The sequence below is a fragment of the Epinephelus fuscoguttatus genome, linkage group LG1 (assembly GCF_011397635.1).
Source record: "Epinephelus fuscoguttatus linkage group LG1, E.fuscoguttatus.final_Chr_v1".
NCBI classification, from domain to species: Eukaryota; Metazoa; Chordata; class Actinopteri; order Perciformes; family Serranidae; genus Epinephelus; species Epinephelus fuscoguttatus.
In genome coordinates, this window is record NC_064752.1 from 32,302,566 (window position 1) to 32,322,960 (window position 20,395).

Sequence of the window (20,395 nt, forward strand, 5' to 3'; positions counted from 1 at the left end):
GTAGCATAATGGATTTTAGTTAGACTCATAAGAAAGCGTTATTTACTGCTCTATTTGCAAAAACAGGTCTCAGGTCAGCTGAACATGAAGCTGCAGCACTGTCCTAAAAGATGACTGGATTGTACTAATTCTCATTTTGATCATTGTGGAGTAGTAGAGCACTTCATGTATTATTTTCTTTAAAGTAACTAACTGGTCATATCAAGAATATGTAACTCTTGAGTACATAATGACAGCATTTTATTTAAAGCCAGACACACCAGGTTGATACGGGTAACATTTTAACATATAGATATCAACATTAAATTTCCCAATTTGATTACTTACATTAAGAATTTTTTTTTTTATTAAAAGTTTTCCTAAGTTTTATGTTTAAATATAAAAAATAGATATTATCTAATTAAATATGTGCATTTAATGTACAATTCCACTACAGAAATCTGAATGAATAACACCTGAATATGTAATTTGGACATTTTTTCCCACTTGTCTGAAAAAAAAACCAAACAAACAAACAAAAATGTTATGGACGCAAAATAGCCCAAAATCTCAAAACTGACCAGTGCTTGAAAAAACTATGTTGTCACCTGGGGTGTGACACCTTAAGAAAACAGATTGTTAGCTGAAGTAGTCTTGCATGTAAAATCAAATTGGAGTAGCAAAATTACATAATCAATAAATCCAAGTCCATTTTTTCTTTATTTAAACAAATAAATTCGAAAAACATGCATCTGGAACATTTTTAAGTGTGTGATTATATAACCCTGACTTGAAAAAGGTTTGGGCACTGTGTAAAATGCAAACGAAAACATAATGCAATGATTGGCAAATACTTTTCAATTTGTATTCAACTGAACAGAAGAAAGAAAATATATTTAATATTTAAACTGATAAACCTTTTCCTTTGACAGCACTCAGCTAAACAAAACTGGGAACTGAAGACACCAGTAGTCAAAGTTTTGAAAATCAAACTCTTTCCTGCTCTTGCTTGATATACGACCTCAGTTGCTCCACACATTTTCAATTGGAGACAGGTCTGGACTGCAGGCAGGCCTGTGTGATACCTGCACTCTTTAACGACGAAGCCATGCTGTTGTAACACATGCAGAATGTGTTGTAGGTATCAAATTCAGAATGAGAGTATATTTACCAAAAACATTATAAATCTTGTCTCTACACTGTATCTGTGTATGGGTTGAAAACGATTTGCAAATCATCACATTCTGTTTTTATGTCACAGTGTACCGACTTTTTTGGAACTGGGGTTGTACATTAAGAAACATTAACTACCTGTTTTCTTTAAAGAGGTCCAGTCATGAGCTGTAAACACTGGCAAAGCATCACAGTATTGACACACTGTTAATAATCTTTTCTGGGGATAATATGTCAAGAGAAGGTATATCTTGGAAACATGGTGTGCTCCTATGATTGTTTTTTGACATACAGTATGAAATAACAGGCGTTGGAGTTGTTTATTGGGAATGACAACAGGAGAAGATACTACAGTACATTTAAAACAAGTCCCCACGCACCAACACTGACCTGTTTTGACTTACAGATGTGTCCATTCTACACCGGACTCTGTAAAAAAGAATAATAATACAGCAACAGACAACCACAGTCCTGTATATGACCAATAAAAGAGGTATAGTAGACTCAAGCTGTCAAGCCAGGACCTTCTCTAGAACTTCACCAGGTATGCGCGGGCCTTCATGAGGCGTTTGAGGCGACTCTGCAGACCAGCCCTCTTGCTGCCGATGTCACAATCCTCCTTCAGCAAGTAATCCATGTTCTCCTTGTCCTGAAGCATCTGCAGCATCTCCCTCTGCAGCTGGGCCGCAGACTCCTGCAACATCTGGTAGCGGATCACCAGTGGGATCTGGTCCGCCAGACGCTGGCTGGCAATCTGAAGGAGGAAAAGGAAAGAAAGGTTTGACAGATGGGTAACAATGGTAGGGTCTAAACTTTACTGTCATTGCTTTTGTTCATGAATCATCCGTCTACATTAAAACTTACTTTGTAATACGATTTAATGTGCAGCATCAGCTCCTCAAGTGTTGCATGATTATCCATTCTGTATACAATACTCCTTTGTTTAGCAAAGACTTGGCCTTTCCATTTGTCTTCTTCCTCATCCTCCTCTCTTTTCCTGTCACTCAAACTGTTGCTGTAGGTCCTGTCCTGAGTGTAGACGATCAGCTCCATCTTGAACTGGGTCCTCAGCATGGATTCAGCAGTGGACTCTTTTTCTTGCTTAATGGCTTCAATCTTGGCCTAGACAATAAGATTCTGGTCAGTCTGAACACAGCCAGGAAAATGATGCTAAATACATTTTGCGAGACTCATATAAGACGGCTACCTTCGCTGTTTTAATGAGGTTAGGAAATCCAATGAAGCTACTGTGGGCCAGCTGTATGAACGCCTTCCTGACAGTATCTGGAGGAAATGGAAATACAACGAGATACAGTAGCTTGATCTCCACCGAGCAACTTTGTAGCAGTTGAATGATGAAAACAAAAACTTGAGAAATAAAGAGTAAATCTGTCATATATATTTAATCATATACCTCCTATATCCTTGAGTCTCTTGACAGCTGGTTCCTCCAGCTGTTTGATCTGCTCCTTGACCATGACCTCGAAGGTCTTGTAGTTGATGAAGCCCGGCAGTTCTCTTCCACGATACTTCTCCTCATAGCTCTCCACCTCTTTCTCAATCCTCTTGTTAACTGCAACAAACAAAGTATATTTCACAGTCCTGCTGACGGTCAACTGTAGACCAGATCAAAGCGACACACTCACACTTTTCTCCTGAGTGATCCAGGTGGGCATTCCACTTCGCAAACTCTCTTCTGAGTGTAGAAAAGACATTGAGCTTGTCTCCACACTTGAGCTCCTCTCCTGTAGTCAGACTGATGGCATCCTGAGTGAAAGCTGTCACTTTCTGCAGCAGAAACAGTTGTTTACAGGTGTTTTATATTTATCTGATAAGTATTTAAAATGCATGCATGATGGTGAGCATTTTGCCAGGTAAATGTTATATAGCGTGAGGACGCTCACATCAATGAGGAAGAAGAGTTTCTCAGCTGCGTCAGATGGGGGTCCACTGCCATATCTCTCCAGTTCTGCCTGAGTCTGTTCAAGTTTGTCTTCAATCTGCTCCTCCAGTCGAGGCAGAGATCTCTGCAAATCACACACAGGTCAAAGCTTTAACAACTAGAGTAAGCAGAGTGGCAAATCCTAAAGTGTTTTGATTGATTGATTGATTGATTGATTGATTTCAAATATGTACAGAAAACTGACATGAAGCACAGAATATTAGTCAATACCAAAATACACAACACAATTTAAATAAGAAGCATATACATGCATTCATGTTTGAAGCAAACAATAGGCATAAAGCAAAAGAAATATTCTCACAATTGATTCAATTGTACTTATTCGAAAAGGAGAGGGAAGAAGCAAAAATGTTATTTAATCCCACCCCTTTTCCATCATTCATTAATGATCATTGGTTTCCTATACCTCCTGTACATGTGCATATAAATACACACACATACTGTATACTGTACATACCTACGTACATACATATACATGCATAAACATGTACACATATACGCATGTTCATACTAAAGATAAGATAGATTCATAAAGAACACATTCAGTAAACAAAAGAAATACAAAGCAAACGATGACCCAAAAAAAGAACCCCTGTAACCACCCTGTGATTGTAAACCCTCTTCTTCCTCCCTGTACTGTGTGAATACCTTGTACTTGTACTGTATCTTAAACTGGTGTATGTTTGGACATTGCTTTAACTCCACATTCAAACTGTTCCATAGTCTCACTCCATAGATGGATGTACAGAATCTCTTCCGGTTTGTACGAGCACTGTTAAGTTTGAAGTTGTGTTTTTCCCTGAGATTATAACCCCCCTGCCTTTCACTCAACAATGTCTGGATGTTTTCTGGTAGTGTTTTATTTTTAGCCTTGAACATTATTTGTACTGTTTGATATGCAACCACATCTTTGAATTTTAATAATTTTGACTGTAGGAATAAGGAGTTGGTGTGTTCCAGATATCCATCACTGTGAATGATTCTTATTACTCTTCTTTGCAGAATAGACAATGAATGTAGTGAACTCTTGTAGTTATTGCCCCAGATCTCTGCACAGTAATTAAAATATGGTAACACAAGTGAACAGTAGAGAATGTGGAGTGACTTGTGATTAAGAACCTGCTTTGCTTTATTTAATACTGAGATACTTCTTGACATTTTATTGTGTACATGTTGAATATGTGATTTCCAGTTGAGTTTTTCATCTATTGTTACCCCTAGAAATTTATTTTCGTGAACTTGTTCAATTTTGACTCCATCTATCTGTATCTGAATTTGTGTTTTCATTCTAGAGTTACCAAATAACATTAGTTTTGTTTTAAGTTTAATGATAATTTGTTCCTGTTAAACCATACTTTTAATTTGCTCATTTCTGTAGTGACGTCCTCCAGTAGTTGTTTTAAATCATCCCCAGAACAGAAAATATTTGTATCATCTGCAAATAGCACTAGCTTAAATAGTTTGGATACTTTACAAATGTAATTTATATAAAGGATAAATAGTTTAGGCCCCAACACTGACCCCTGGGGGACACCACAAGCAATGTCCAAACATACTGAACTAAAACAACCCAACCTCACGAACTGCTGTCTTTCTCTTAAGCAGCTGTTAATCCAGCTCAGTGCAATACCCCTTATCCCATACTGTTCTAGTTTATTGATTAATATGTCATGATTTATTGTGTCAATATCCCAAGTGCATGTTTCTTCTGTTCTATTGTGTTAGTGATTTCCTCAATTGATTCCATAATTGCCATTGCTGTTGATCTGTTTGTTCTGAAACTGTACTGACTTTTGGTAAGTAATTTGTGTTTATCTATGAATGAGTCCAATCTGTTATTGTGGAGTTTTTCTAATATTTTGGAGAATTGTGGCAGTAACGATACAGGTCTGTAGTTAGTGAAGTGCTTGTTCCCAATTTTGTACAGAGGTATGACTTAGGCTATTTTCATTTTGTTCGGAAATAAACCTGTTTGAAATGATAAGTTACAAATATATGTAAATGGTTTTGAAATCCCCTCAATGATTTTTTTTAATAAAGTCTTATCAATATCATTACAATCTGTAGTCTTTTTGTTTTTACATTTTTTAACTATATCCAATATTTCTCTCTCAATCACTGCTTTGAGAAACATTGAGCTGGGATTACTCTCTGTCTATGGATCCTCTTCAGGTGTTCCTGGATCTGGGATTTTTCCTGCTAAATCAGGTCCAACATTTACAAAAAAAAAAAAGATTAAAGCTGTTAGCTACATCCTCCAAATTGTAATTTTCTTTATCCTTGTCAATGAAATACGAAGAATAATTTGATTGTCTGGAGCTGTTTCTTATAATTTTGTTTAGTATATTCGATATTTCTTTCCTATTGTTTTTGTTTTCATCTAATATTTTCTTATAATAATCTTTTTTGCTTGTCCTTATGAGTTAACTTATTTTTATGTGTTTATATATATTTTCTGCCTCTTTCTTAGGAAATCTCTGTAAAGTGTATTTTTCTTTTTACATGCGTTATGTAATCCCTTTGTGATCCATGGACAGTTAGTATATTTTAGTTTTCTGTTATATTCTTTTATTGGACAATGTTTGTCATATAATGATTTAAATGTTTCTAAGAATGTTTCATATGCATTATCAATGTCTCTTTCTTGATATATCATATCCCAATTCTGTGCCATTAAGTCATTTTTTAGTGCATTGATGGATTTGTTAGACCTCACTCTTCCGTATTCAGTTTGTTTAACTTGTTTATTTTTCCTGTCAATGCTTTCAAAGACTGTGAAAACAGGCAGGTGGTCACTGATATCATTGATTAATAAACCACTTATTATTCTATTATCGATGTCATTAGAGAAGATGTTATCAATTAGAGTGGCACAGTGGGATGTGATTCTGCTTAGTCTGGTGATTTCTGGAAAAAGGCTAGTACTGTACATTGTATTGATAAATTCACCTGTAGTTTTGTGATGATTTGGATTTAACAGGTCAATATTGAAATCTCCACATATGAAAACTGCTTTGTTACCCTTTTTTGAAAACGTGCCCTCCATCCAGTCCTTGAAGGTCTCTATGCTCGAGCCTGGTGCTCTATATATATACAGCTAATAATGATATTCTTTTTTTTTTTTATTGCAGATTTCAATTGTTAAGCATTCTACTAAATTATCCACCACAGCTATCATATCCAAGGCTGTCATATGTGAAGGCGACAAAGTAACAACTCACCTCAATGTGATGCACCAGCTCCAGTGTGAGTTTCTCAGCCAGTTTAGGGACAGTAGCTTGTCCGTCATTATAGAGAGTGCTACAACAAGAATAAAAAGACACTGAGTTCATGTCATATTACATGTAAAAATGCAAACCTCAGCAGTAGTATATCACCATGAAAATAAAATTACCAAAAACAACGAACTTACTGGAAATGCGCATGATCTCTGAAGAAGGCTTTCTCTCTTTCTAATGCTTCAGTAAGAGACACCTTCTCTGTGATCTCCTTCTGACCTCTGCACCTGACAATCATGTAGCCCTTCTTCAGGTGGATGACCTCATTGTGGACAATTTCAACCACTGTGTCTTCTGTACCTTTGTCCACCAGGTCAGGCTTAGTCAAGATACCTGAGAGAGCAAACAGACAGTGAATCTAAAAGTTGAGTAACTTGGCCAAGTACTTTTCTAAAGTTATCTCTATTTACCCAGAGTCCTCTCTCCATCAGGATCCACCTCCTGTGCCATCTTCAAAGCTTCTGTGGTCGCTATGTCCACGTTGCATGGAACAACCACCAAGCTGATGGTTTCTTGTCTTGTGATGAACCTCTGGATCAGTCCCTTTATCTGAAAGATTTAACCCATATTGTATATCAAGTTATAAGTCGTACAGCTACCACAGATCTCACTGTTTCCTTGGAACAACTTTCTACCAAAGAAACTGTCAGTATACAACTTTGACAGTGTGTTTTGGCGACACTTTATATTTCCACTGTGAAAAGTTGTGGATGGTGCCAATGGAACCGTTTCATACCGTCCCCATTTTTGGTTCCCCCTCTGTTGGGGTACCTAGCACACAGATCTGGTACTAAAAGGTGGAGCTGTGAACACTGCAGTCTGTTGATTGGTCAATAGTGGATAGTCACTCTGCTCAGGGCTGAGTTGTGGCTGGTTTTGAGGCTCATGTTACTACTATTCATAACAGTTTTATTAGTAAACTGTAACTGTAATTATCGGTCAGAAAAATGCCATCCGCGCCGCGCTGTGCGTCCGCTGTGCTCACCTGTGTCTGCGTCTGTGTGTGTGTGTGTGCGCACGTGTCTCTATGTGTGTGTGTGTGTGTGTGTGCGCGCACGCACGCACTGGGACCGAACTCTGCTGTGCGCGATACAGAGAGCAGAGGAGGATTGTAAACGTGCAACCATAGAGACAGAAATGACATGCTGTCATGTAAACAATATGTCATCACGTTATAAGGTGAAATTGCAATATACAGTATATTGCAATAACTTGAATAGCTCTATTTGGAAAGAATTCATCATTTTCATCATTCATTTGGGATTTGAAAAGGCTGTATTTGCATGAAATATACATTTTACAATCTAACTGTCCTGGAAATTGAGAACTTCACAATCTAAAGTATTAATCAGCAAAATAAGTATGGCATATTGCCTTTGACTAATATTATATTGATATGATGAACTTATACTGCGAGTCTCACAATGTGACTATTGCACAAGGACACATTGCGATGGTGATGCTCTCATGATATTGTGCAGTCCTAAACTGAATTGAATTCTATGATTCATCATAGAAAAATAACCATTTGTCGGATTGGATTTATGACCCCTGGACCATTTTTGCACTGCATAGGAGTGACCCACATCAAGCAGTTGGAAGTAACTAAGTAACTTCTACTTTAAGTACATTTTAAACAAACTACTTTTTACTTTTACTTGAGTAGATTTTTAGAAGGGTAGCTTCCCCTGTTTGTGTGTGTGTGTGTGTGTGTGTGTAAGTGTGTAAGTGTGCGCATCGGAGCCAAATTCTGCCGTGCGCGATACAGAGAGAATTGTAAAGGCGCAACCATGTAGAGACAGAAATGACATGCTGTCGTGTAAACAATATAAGCCATCACGTTATAAGGTTTCTCACAAGTGTGTGAATTGACCTGGATATGAAGCATCCATAGCGCCAAATAAAATAATTCTGAAATGGTAGTTTCTTAATATCATGCAGCCCTATTGTACTGGTACTTGATGCATGAGTTGACGACTTGAATCCCTCAACATACCTTAAATTTCAATGTGACCATCACTTTATATGACATACACTTTTAGTAATGAGTGGATCTTGAAGTATTTCTATATAATGTATATATTAATTTTGACCGGGACAGCATATTCTAATCCTCACTCAGGGAAAAAAAAAGCATCATGGAGCGTTGTTCTTGTGGGCTACAACACTAAACCTCTGAGCTTGCCTGAGAAGGACTAAATGCACAAACCTGCTATTTTTAAATATCCCATGGAGAGAGACTCTCACTGCAGCCTGTTTTATTTTGTTCTGAAAATGTCAGCATGCAACCTCGTTCTGTGGACGATAAACAAGGCGCAGACTTCCCTCTGTGACACCGGTAATGAGGAAATACAGTGAATGTTGGGCGGAGGAGTGAGTGACAACACCTGTCCAGATTTAAGGGTACTGTTTGCGATGGAAACACTAGGGTCTAGGTACCATGTCTGAAGGGTTACTTTTGGTTCCAGAGATACCATACTGAAAGTGTTTGGTGGAAACAGGGCTTTAACTAGCATACCTGTTTTCCAATGTCTTCTGGTTGGCCCTTTACAGCCACCCTGGCAATGCCGGGCAGGTCAATGAGCGTCAGGTCTGGAACATCAGGAGAAGCGATCTCCAGACTGATGAGGTCATCACTAATCCCCACCCCGACCCCAGCCATTTCATCCTGAGCTGGAGAGAGAAGGCAGGATTTCTGATGATCACAGGGTAGAAGTGTTGATCACTGAAACCTGAAAAAAATCAGTCCATACTTGGCCTTGTTAGTGACATTTCGAATGCTGTATACTGTACCTTCTCTAATCTTGTTCTCCACATCTGAAGGGTCTTCTAGCTCTTCCTCGCAGCCCTGGTAGCTTATCTTTCCGTACCACTCCTCTCCTTCTTTCTTTCTCTTCATCTTTAGTTCGAGAGGACATCTTGTCACAATGCCTGAATTAATGAAGAGTAAATGAGATTTATAAAAGCAGTAGGCTATCTTAGAAAAGCATCTTTATAAAGATGGGATCAATATTACAACTTCAAATATGTTCCAGGCATAGTACATGTGCTAGAAAAATCTAACACCTATGTCAACATTTTCTGAGCAAAATCCACGACCCAAATGTAAACAGGGACATTTCTGTAGTGTGGCTCTATATGTACGCATGAACAGTATACCTGTTCAACATCAGTGATATAACACTGTAAGCCAATGTGAGCATGTTAGCAAATGGATTCATTGCATTTATACTTCAAAGACATGCAAAAGCAGAAGTCACAGAGTTCTTGGTAAGCGATTGTAGAGGCCGCCAGATGCAGCTAGAGGGCGCTATGACAACAGGCTTCTCACCCCGCCCCAAAATACAGCAATTCTAAATGGGTATAGCTACACTTTTAGATGCGGTTGGGGGACATTTCCTATAACAGATGGTAATAATGGAGAAATATTGTAATACTGCTATTACACTGTACAGACAAGTTGACTGGACACACATGGAGAGAAATAGGGCTGGGTTTCACCACTGATCTCCTGAATCGATTCGATTTCGATTCACAAGGTCCCAATTCTTCTGCCTCCAGTGTGAACCCGGCGTTATGCCCCATGGCCAAAAATCAATGACTGCAGCTCCAACTTACCACTTCCTCTTGGCAGAGCCACCCCTGACAGCGCCTCCAACACGGAGCTCTTCCCGGAGCTCTGGTCTCCTATCACGGCGATGGCAGGCAGTGCCAGGTCCTTCTCTACACCCAGGGAGCGGAGAGAGTCGATGAGGTCGATGCAGGGACGCACCTTCTCGTCATACTGTTGGTTCAGAGTGTTCATGATGATGATAACTTCTTGTCTACTGTAAAGAAACTGAGTTTAAAAGAGAGCAGTAGACAACCGATTTCTCTGGGAAGCACAAACAGAGTGTGCCTGCACGGTGGAGGACACCTCAGGGATGCAGCTGTGAAGGGAAGTGAAAGTAAGGTTAGGTTAGGTTTCGTTTCCTCGACTTTCATTTCATGGAGCCGATTCCTTACACGACCTGTTATACGAAATACCAGACATGGTGGATGATAACGCACCTGGCCTGGCAGGTAGAACAGTGCTGTAGACATTAATTAAGGTATCAATTTGCCACCAATCATCATCAGCCTCTTCATTCTAAACAGTTTGTTCACCACACACACACACACACACACCGCACTGAATGCTTCTGTAGATGCTGAAATGAGCCAAAAAGTCTGTTAATTGTAGTTTTACCCTCCAACATCTTTCACACACACACACACACACACACCAGACTGTCCACTTCTGTACACTGCCTGGGGTAGGCCTAACTGTGGTGCTCCCTGAGCTTCATTAAGCTTGCCTATGATTTGCAAGAGGCATCACTTGATTTTGTTATTGCTGAAACCATTTTGTATGACTTAAACTGAGTAAGTTTGGGCTACTGTTATAACAGTACTATTTTTTTTGTATTCTTTCTTGTATAGGCCTATATTAAAAGGTGTTCATTACTCTTACATGCCAGGCAGGGGCAAAGTTGCAGTTGTGTTTGTGTGTGTGTTTTTCCCTCCTGGTCTTCTCTCTCTCTCCTCCTCTCTGCTCTCCAGGTGCCATCAACCTGATTGGCCTGCACCTGTAGAGTGTGGGTGCTTGCAGACTGGCCAATCACATCCGGAGCTCTTGTAGAAAAGGACCATGCCTGCAGTGATCACTCTCTTCTCCTCTGCCTGCTAGAGCTGCTGCACGTGTTGAGTGAACTTGGGTGCCTAAAACAAGGTTTTGTGAGTGAGGTTTGTGGACATAGGTAAGACGGGGTACCCTTTACATTTCTTCATTCATGTAGGTATCCATTGTTGTAAAACACTAGGTTTTAGGGTTGGTGACACCTCTGTATTTATTTTTGGTTAAGCTTCTTTTTTAGATAAGAGTCAGGTTTTTGTTTGAGTTCAAACTCAGTTTAGGTCCAGTTTTATTGTATCTCTTTCAGTTTATTTGGCACAACCACCTTGTCCCACCCTCTCCACAACTGTGATCTTGTTAATAGATTTAATTATCCAATAAACCATTTTCTTTGTGTATACACCCACTCTGACTCCATCTTATTTTTGATTGTCGTGTTGTCTCTTTTCTACCTTGCCATCAAGGGAGATGTAACAGTTACTTAAACAGGTGTCCATTACTGTATATTAAGCTCTGATGCAGGATGGTCATATAATGCATAACCTGGATAATCATATTTTTAACGAGGCATAAGGGAAATTAGTTATGTTTTCCTTTTTTGTCTTTGTGTTTTGTTTTTTGTGCTTTTGTATTTTAGGTAGCCTTGTGTAACATCACAAGAGGAGGATGAGGTTAAGAGCAGTCAGTAGCCAGCGCAGCCCCACCATGGTCAGTTTCATGGCTTTTTGTCAAAACAATAACAACATGGCTGTTTTCAGTAAGAAATTTGAGATGTCCCAAAGTGAGTACAACACTAAGCAGTATATATGACTTCACCGCAACATCACTCACTGCCATATGGCCACGCCCCCTTTTGGGTGAAAGTTTTGAACTCAACCCGGGAGAGACGCTAGTCGTGGCTAGGAGTTCATAATGCTGAAAAGTTGCTGCGTTGTTCACTGCACAGCAAACAATTAAAAAAAGTTGAAATTTTCTTTGCTCCCGGATAGAGTGAAGAATGGGGAAAGAAGAAATCTGTGGCTCACAGCCATCAAACGGCAGGGTACAGACGGAAAGCTGTGGGATCCAGCCAGTCACTACACCTAACATTACGTCTGTGGCAGGCACTTCATCACAGGTTAGTTGGCTAACGTTAGCTAGCTAGCTAAAGTCAGTTGATCTCAACAATAACATGAGATGTTCAAAGCCAAGAAAATTCTAATGACTGTTAAGTAATGAATTGACAGGACATGAACTGAATGAATGAACTGACAGGGTCATTCATCCACATGGAGGCTGGCAGCTGGAAAGGGCACACTCCTATCATTTTCACTTTCTTGTCGTACCTAAGGCGATCAGGAACTCTTAAACTCTCTCCGTAGCTTTTAGCCTGACTGGCCATTTCATCTGAAGGGGAAGGACTCAACTGATTTGTTTTTATTTACACTTTATTTTTGTGAAGAGCTCTGCCGACAGTCAAAATCCCATGTTTCTATCACCTATGACGTCACCGGCGCGCGACCCATTGTAGTTCGTTGTAGTCCCGTTGAAGTCATGTATATTAAGTACCTGGTTAAGCTGGTCAACAAGTCACTGGTTGACCAGTCTGACCAGAGCTGGCAACTACTTTGCCATGCTGCTCCTGCTCAGGCCACGGGGAAAACTACTGCTCTTCCTACAATAAAAACAGTGAAAATACCTACTCCTGCCACTGCAAAAGAGAATCAATGAGCTCACCTGCTAGTAATGAGCCAAAATAAGTAACAACCATCACTGGTGAGTAACTGATGGCACATCCTGTGATCATCATGGCAACAGCTGCTTTAGTCACAGACACAACTTTGTAAGCTTTCAAATGTTTACATCAGCAGCAGTTCCTCACTTTTACAGTCCTTGACAAAGATGAAAGTTGACTTTAACAATATAACAATGGACAATTGCAGATAAACTTCAGCACCAGTAGATGGTGACTGCAGGGAACACCTGCAGTCTCTCCTCAGAGGGACGATTAAGACACTCAAATGAGATGACTGGTTAGTTGTGAGTGGAGCTGTTGTGTTATGTGTGTAATACTAATTGATGTAACAGAAATGTCTACATCTAACCTGAGATACTTGTACTTTACTTGAGTTCTTCTATTTATTTCTATTTAGTGATGTGGTGCAGTATGTGTACAAGCAACTGGAAACCTACCAGAGCTGCCACACAAAACACTGTCTCTGATGAGGGCACCAGTGTTAATAATCCACATGTACTAACCTGATGGGTCTTTAGGAATAAAACTGAATGAAAATCACAGTGGCCATTTTAATTCATCCATCCATCCATTTTCATCCACTTATTTGGGGCCAGGTCGTGGGGGCAGCAGGCTAAGGAAAGTATCCCAGACATTCCTCTCCCCGGCAATGCTTTCCAGCTCCTCCTGGGGGACCCCAAGGCGTTCCCAGGCCAGATGAGATATGTAATCCCTCCAGCGTGTTCTGGGTCTGCCCCGAAGCCTCCTACCAGTGGGACGTGCCCAGAACACCTCCAGTGGGAGGCACCCAGGAGGCAATCTAATCAGATGCCCGAACCACCTCAACTGACCCCTTTCAACACGAAGGAGCAGCGGCTCTACTCCCAGCTCCCTCTGGATGTCCGAGCTCCTAAACCTGTCTTTAAGGCTAAGCCCAGCCACCCCACGGAGGAAACTCATTTCGGCAGCTTGTATCCACCACCTCATTCTTTCGGTCACTACCCAGAGCTCATGACCATAGGTGTTGGTTGGGACATAGATGAACCAGTAAATCAAAACTTCACCTTCCAGCTCAGCTCCCTCTTCACCACGTCGGTCCGGCGCAGCGCCTGCATCAAAGCAGAAGCCACACCAAACCACTGATCCATCTCACACTCCATTCTACCTTCACTTGTGAACAAGACTCCGAGATACTTGAACCCCCTTGTTTGAGGCAGTAACTGTCTCCCAACCCGGAGGAGGCAATCCACTGATTTCCGGGCAGAAAACCATGGCCTCAGTTTTGAAAGTGCTGACTCTCATCCCGACCGCTTCACACTCAGCTGCAAACCACACTCTCTAATTCTTGGTGCTTTTCACATAATGGATTTGATGCATCACAGCAACAGAAATAATGCTAGATAAATCTAATTCAGTCATTGTAATGCACTCACTTAAGACACCATGCTCTGATTGTCTGCATGTTCAGGCAAGTGTTCAGGCCAAATAATGAAACAGTGCATTACGACATGATACACTTTATTGTCCCACTAAGGGAAATTTGTCTTGGACTCAGCAACTGTGCCATAAATGCCTTGACAGCCACAATAACAACAAGTTATTATTAGTAACTTCTGGTTTTGAGAGCATGATCTGATATGATGACATGTTCACATATTAGCTGTACATAATAATAGTAATTCTACACTCAAAACCCAGTGTGACAGATAATAAGCCCACTCCACAGTCATGAATGTATGACACAGTCTGAACAACAAAATCTTGCTGTAAGGCCTGGACCTCCTCTAGAACTCCACCAGGTGTGCGCGGGCCTGCATGAGGCGTTCGAGGCGACTCTGTAGAACAGCTCTCTTGCTGCCATAGGCAGGTTGTTCCTTCAGCAATGTATTCATATCCCTTTTATCCTGAAGCATCTGCAGCATCTCCCTCTGCAGCTGGACAACAGACTGCTGCAACATGTGGTAGCGGATCACCAGCGGGATCTGGTAAGCGAGATGCTGGGTGGCAATCTGATGTAGGAAAAGGAAAAGTTTGACAGATGAGGCCACTAAGTGAGAGACATAGCCATTGTCTAAACCTTCTTGTTACTGCTTTTGATCATAAATTACCCCTCTAAATTAAAACTTACTTGGTAATATGATTTAATGTGCAACATCAGCTCCTGAAGTGTTGCATGATTATCCATGTTGTATACAATACTCCTTTCTTTATGGGAGTCTGTGCCTTTCCGTTTGTCTTCGTCTTCCTCTCTCTTCCTGTCACTCAAACTGCTGCTGTTGATCCAGTCCTGAGAGGAAACAATCAGCTCCATTTTGAACTGGGTTCTCAGCATGGATTCAGCAGTGGACTCTGTGTCTCGCATGATGGTTTCTATCCTTGCCTAGAAAAACAAGATTCTGGTCAGTCTGAACACAGCCAAGAAAATGATGGAAATTGAAATACTGATAACAACTATCAAATCAAATCATAAGAATGTCACTAATAAACTCATGGACTACCGTGGCTCTATTCTTTATGTTAATGAATCCATTGAAGCTACTGTTGGCCAGCTGTATGAACGCCTTCCTAACAGCATCTGGAGGAAATAGAAATACAACAAGGTACAGCAGCTTGATCTCCACCGAGCAACTCACTTGCGGTTGCATGGCAAGAAAAGAAAACTTGAGGATTAAAGAAAAACATATTACTGAGTAAATCTGTCATACATATTTAATCATATACCTGCTATTTCCTTGAGTCTCTTGACAGCTGGTTCCTCCAGCTGTCTGATCCTCTCCTTGACCATGACCTCGAAGGTCTTGTAGTTGATGAAGCCCGGCAGTTCTCTTCCACGATACTTCTCCTCATAGCTCTCCACCTCTTTCTCAATCCTCTTGTTAACTGCAACAAACAAAGTATATTTCACAGTCCTGCTGACAGTCAACTGTAGACCAGATCAAAATAATACACTCACACTTTTCTCCTGCGTGGTCCAGGTGGGCGTTCCACTTTTCAAACTCTCTTCTGAGTGCAGAAAAGACATTGAGCTTGTCTCCACACTTGAGTTCCTCTCCTGTAGTCAGACTGATGGCATCCTGAGTGAAAGCTGTCAATTTCTGTAGCAGAAACAGTTGTTTACAGGTGTTTTATATTTATCTGATGAGTATTTAAAATGCATGCATGATGGTGAGCATTTGTCTTTGTAGCCAGGTAAATGTTATACAGAGTGAGGGAGCTCACGTCACTGAGGAAGACGAGCCTCCCAGCTTCATCGGATGGGGGTACACTGCCATATGTCTTCAACTCTGCCTGAGTCTGTTCAATTTTCTCCTCTATCTGCTCTTCCAGTTGAGGTAGAGATCTCTGCAAATGGGGTCAAAACTTAAACAGCTAAGGCATCATGACTCAGGATATGGAGGATTGGACCAAAACAGAGACAATGCAGGCAGAGTGGTATATTTCAATGATTTACTGTCAAAGCGAGGGTATGTAGTAGGTTTACAGGCAGGTCCAGGTACAGGTTCAGGTAACAGAAGCTTGTAAGCAATAATACAAAGCCAGAAAGCAATAATACAACTTTAACGGGCAGAGTCCTATGCAGTTTTCTCATATGAACTTCGGACAACACCTGGAGAATCAGGTTTCCCTTTTACACATGTAGCAACAGGAGATTGTCTTTATAAGACCTGTTCTCACCTACTGGAAATACTCCGTTTGGTTTAGGACTTTGTACCGAGAAGCTGGCAGGGTAAAGTCTGTCTGATCGAACTGATCAAGACATTTGTGCTTTTAAATACAGCTCCTCCAGGTAATGGTAAACTAATTTCCGATTTGCAGGATAAGGGATTACAGCCAGGTGGATAAGGGATTACAGCCAGGTAGATGAGGCAAAGTCCAAGGGCATTCAGTGGATAAATGGAGAATGGCTATTGTATGTTTGGGCACAGGGCAGAGAAAGGTAAAGGTGGCTGAGGAGAAGGACTGGGAGGCAGAATGTGACAAAAGGTGACTAATCATAATTTACTGTAAAACTTCAATCAGTATCCCAAGCTTTTATTTGCTCAAATGACAAAATATTTATATGGGACAAGCCTTCAATTCCTTTCAAACAAAACTCTTGAGAAAGATCAAAAATACAATGAAACTGTTTACTGAAACCAGTATCAATATTAGTATAAAATTAGGCTATTGAAGAACATGCCAATTCCAAATCATTAATTTGACCTACCTCCAACAGCGACAGTCAGCGATGCTTGTTGACGTTGAGCAATGGACTTCACATGACAATACTAAAAACTTAGGAAGTCTCAGATCTCTTGTGTACCATGTTCGTAAATCTAAATGTATTATACTTTGGTGCTTGAGCTAACAGCTTGTAGCATGTCTATATTGACAATTTTTTTTACGGTACACAGGAAGGAAGACAAATTTACCTTGATGTGATGCGACAGCGTAAGTGCAAGGCTCTCAGCCAGTTTAGGAATAGTGGCATGGCCTTCATCATAGAGAATCCTACAACAAAAATAACAAAAAGTGACAGAGTAGCTACATGCTGCACAAGCTATCAAACACTTGACCACATAACAATTTTGCGTAATCACCTAAAAAGAATGAACTTACTGGAAATGCGCATGATCTCTGAAGAAGGCTTTCTCTCTTTCTAATGCTTCAGTTAGAGACACCTTCTCTGTGATCTCCTGCTGACCTCTGCACCTGACGATCATGTAGCCCATCTTCAGGGGGATGACTTCATTATGGACAATGTCAACCACCTTTTCTTCTGTACCCTCGTCCACCAGGTCAGGCTTGGTCAAGATACCTGTGGGGTGTGGGTGAGGGGCTAAGAATTGTGTAACATAACGTAAGGGCTGGGTGGCTCTTTTTTAAAGTTAGCTCTATTTACCCAGAGTCCTCTCTCCATCAGGATCCACCTCCCGTGCCATCTTCAAAGCCTCTGTGGTTGCTATGTCCACACTGCATGGAACCACTACCAAAATGATGGTTTCTCGTCTTGAGATGTACTTGTGGATCAGTCGCTTTATCTGAAAGTATTAATTCATGTTCAATGTTAAGTTAGAAGTTGTTCAATGCTTTGTGTGAAATAAAATGTGAAATATAGATTAGAAATAATTGTGAGGATGAATGTATTTTTAACAACTAAAACACTGCCACAAATCTTTGATCCATGTCAGTTAAAACTCGACTTTTAATGGTACTAACTTCGTCTGTAGGCTACAGCACCACAAAGCAGCAAACAACAAAAATAAAAACAAATAAAAAGACAAATGTGTCCCCATTGTTAGTCATCCTGGCCATCGAACCACTAGCAATTGTAATGAGAACTCAGAAAAACATTTCAGGAATAAGTATAGGACAGCAGGAGCCCTGTCTGGTGTTAAATAGGGATGGTGTCATTATTTTTTTCAAAAATATGGCAAAATCCACCCTGCCCTGTTGGAGACAGACAGCCATTCACACTCACATTCACACCTACGGACAATTTAGAGTCACCAGCTACAGTGGCGTGCACAGACTTTTTGAAGGGCAGGGGCGAAAAGAAAAAAAAGGGCACTTTAGCATGCATTTTGGCTCCCAGGAAGGCACTTTAGCTCGCATTTTGGCTCCCAGGAAGGCACTTTAGCAAGCGTTTTTTAACAATTGGGCCACGAGGGGGGGTGACCGCCCCCCTCAGGATAATATGGATAATCCACACACCTTGCTGTCGATACTGACAGTGTGTTTTGGGGACACTTAACGAGCATACCTGGTCTCCAATGTTCTCATCTTGTCCCTGCAAAGCCACCCTGGAAATGCCGGGCAGGTCAATGAGCATCAGGTCTGGAGCATCAGAAGAGGTGATCTCCATACTGATGAGGTCATTACTGATTCCCAGCCTGTCCCCAGCCAATTTATCCTGAGCTGGAGAGAGAGGACATGGTGTTTGATGATCACAAAGGATGGAAGGGCAGATCACTGAAACCTAAAAAAATAGTCATTCCATTGATACTCAGCTTTTGATAGTGACATTTTAAGGTCCAGTGTGTAGGATTTAGTGGCCTCTAGCCATGATGTTGCAGAACTGAAACTGCTTCCATGGGTCATATATGTTTGCTTTATCTGTTCTGGGTTACTGTAGAACAACATGGCAGAGGACCCGCTCCATATCTAGATATAAATGGCTCATTCTGAGGTAACAAAAACACAACAATTCTTAGTTTTAAGTGAGTATGCAGTCATAAAAACAGTTATGTATATTACCACTTCTGCCAATAGACGCTCCTAAATCCTGGACCTGGACCTTTAAAAATGCTGCATACTGCACCTTCTCTTATCATTTCCTCCACATCTTCAGGGTCAACTATTGCTATCGCCACAGTTTCAGAGTCTTCTATGTCTGCCTCATAGTTCCGATAGATTATCCACCCGGACCACCACTGTCCTTCTTCATTTCTCTTCATCTGCAGTTCAAGAGGACATCTTGTCACAATGCCTGAATTAATGAGGGGGACATGATGTGTGAAATCCAACATGCTCGTTGAAATTATAAAAAGCAGTGGGCTATCTTAGAAAATCATCTTTATAAAACATCTAAAAACATGTTCCAGGCATAGCACATATGTTAAAAAAGGCCAGTATCACCAGCTCTCTATGCATGCATGGTAAACACTATACCTGCTCAACATTGTGAGTCTTTCTATCATGTAGGCATGGTGACATTAGTATTTAGGTCAAAGCACTTAAGTGTTGTGTGCTGTGTCTGATGAACTTCTAGGGAACAGATCACACAACAAACTTTATAAGGCAATAATGCATCAGAGTGGTGTGATTTTCTGCTTGTTGTAGTTCTGCATCATGGCCAAAATCTGCAGCTTTAAATATTGTCTGATAGCTACTGGGGGGGTCTTACCACTTCCTCTTGGCAGAGCCACCCCTGACAGCGCCTCCAACACGGAGCTCTTCCCAGAGCTCTGGTCTCCTATCACGGCGATAGCAGGCAGCTCAAAGTCCTCCTCTACATTCAAAGAGCGAATACGGTCGATGAGGTCGATGCAGGGACGCACCTTCTCCTCAAACTGTTGGTTCAGAGTGGCCATGATGATGATGAAGACTTCTTCTCTCGTGTGAAGAAATATTTAAAAGTAATAAAACCGCATGGACTTTTCACTGAAATGAGTTGTTCGTGTTGAGTCTACAATAGCAGGTGATCAGGAGGACACTGCGGGTGGCGCTGCAATTAAGGAGTTAGGTTTCGTTTCCTTGTCTTTCATTTCTTGTGATGTCAGTGAGAGAAATACCAGCGGGGCATATGTTGCACCTATAGAGTCACCTAACAGGGAAAACATATTGGGTGCATTCCAACTCTCTCTCCATGCGCTTGCTTCATTTCCTTGCGTCAGTCCGTCCCACCAGGGACGCATGAGGGGACGCAGCAGCCTTCAGTCTGCGCAGGAAGTCACAGAAAATCTTGTTAGACTTGAAGTTGATTTATTAAAATTTTAATTTTTTTTAGAATGATTAAAGACTCATTTATCAGTTTGTTCTCATTCTGCAGTTGTTTTAATTATGACAGAGTAGGCTAACAAATTGCTTTACAGGCGATCTGTAATTTGTGTTCATGGGTCAGCCCCCATTTGACATGAATCCTCATGTACATC

General features: G+C 40.8%; 2 protein-coding genes across 3 annotated transcripts; both read right to left on the bottom strand.

The window, feature by feature from the left end:
• Positions 1-680: 680 nt before the first annotated feature.
• Positions 681-10,342, bottom strand: LOC125893616 (interferon-induced GTP-binding protein Mx). 2 transcript variants are annotated; one of them, XM_049584416.1, is made up of 12 exons: positions 10,012-10,342; positions 9,187-9,324; positions 8,912-9,066; positions 6,804-6,942; positions 6,528-6,726; positions 6,337-6,415; positions 3,057-3,179; positions 2,799-2,940; positions 2,567-2,725; positions 2,360-2,436; positions 2,017-2,274; positions 681-1,906 (listed from the first exon to the last, which is right to left on the bottom strand). In XM_049584416.1, the coding sequence occupies exons 1-12, from the start codon at positions 10,196-10,198 to the stop codon at positions 1,682-1,684; spliced, it is 1,881 nt and encodes a 626-aa protein (XP_049440373.1). In that variant the 5' UTR covers positions 10,199-10,342; the 3' UTR covers positions 681-1,681. The 2 variants fall into 2 exon arrangements, with proteins under 2 accessions (XP_049440373.1, XP_049440464.1); XM_049584507.1 differs by having other exon boundaries at positions 8,912-9,088; positions 10,012-10,151.
• A 3,920-nt stretch (positions 10,343-14,262) lies between these two features.
• Positions 14,263-20,153, bottom strand: LOC125893534 (interferon-induced GTP-binding protein Mx-like). Its single transcript, XM_049584296.1, has 12 exons — positions 19,648-20,153; positions 19,063-19,230; positions 18,505-18,659; positions 17,644-17,782; positions 17,361-17,559; positions 17,174-17,252; positions 15,981-16,103; positions 15,715-15,856; positions 15,483-15,641; positions 15,260-15,336; positions 14,890-15,141; positions 14,263-14,770 (listed from the first exon to the last, which is right to left on the bottom strand). The coding sequence occupies exons 1-12, from the start codon at positions 19,832-19,834 to the stop codon at positions 14,546-14,548; spliced, it is 1,905 nt and encodes a 634-aa protein (XP_049440253.1). The 5' UTR covers positions 19,835-20,153; the 3' UTR covers positions 14,263-14,545.
• Between the last annotated feature and the right edge of the window lie 242 nt (positions 20,154-20,395).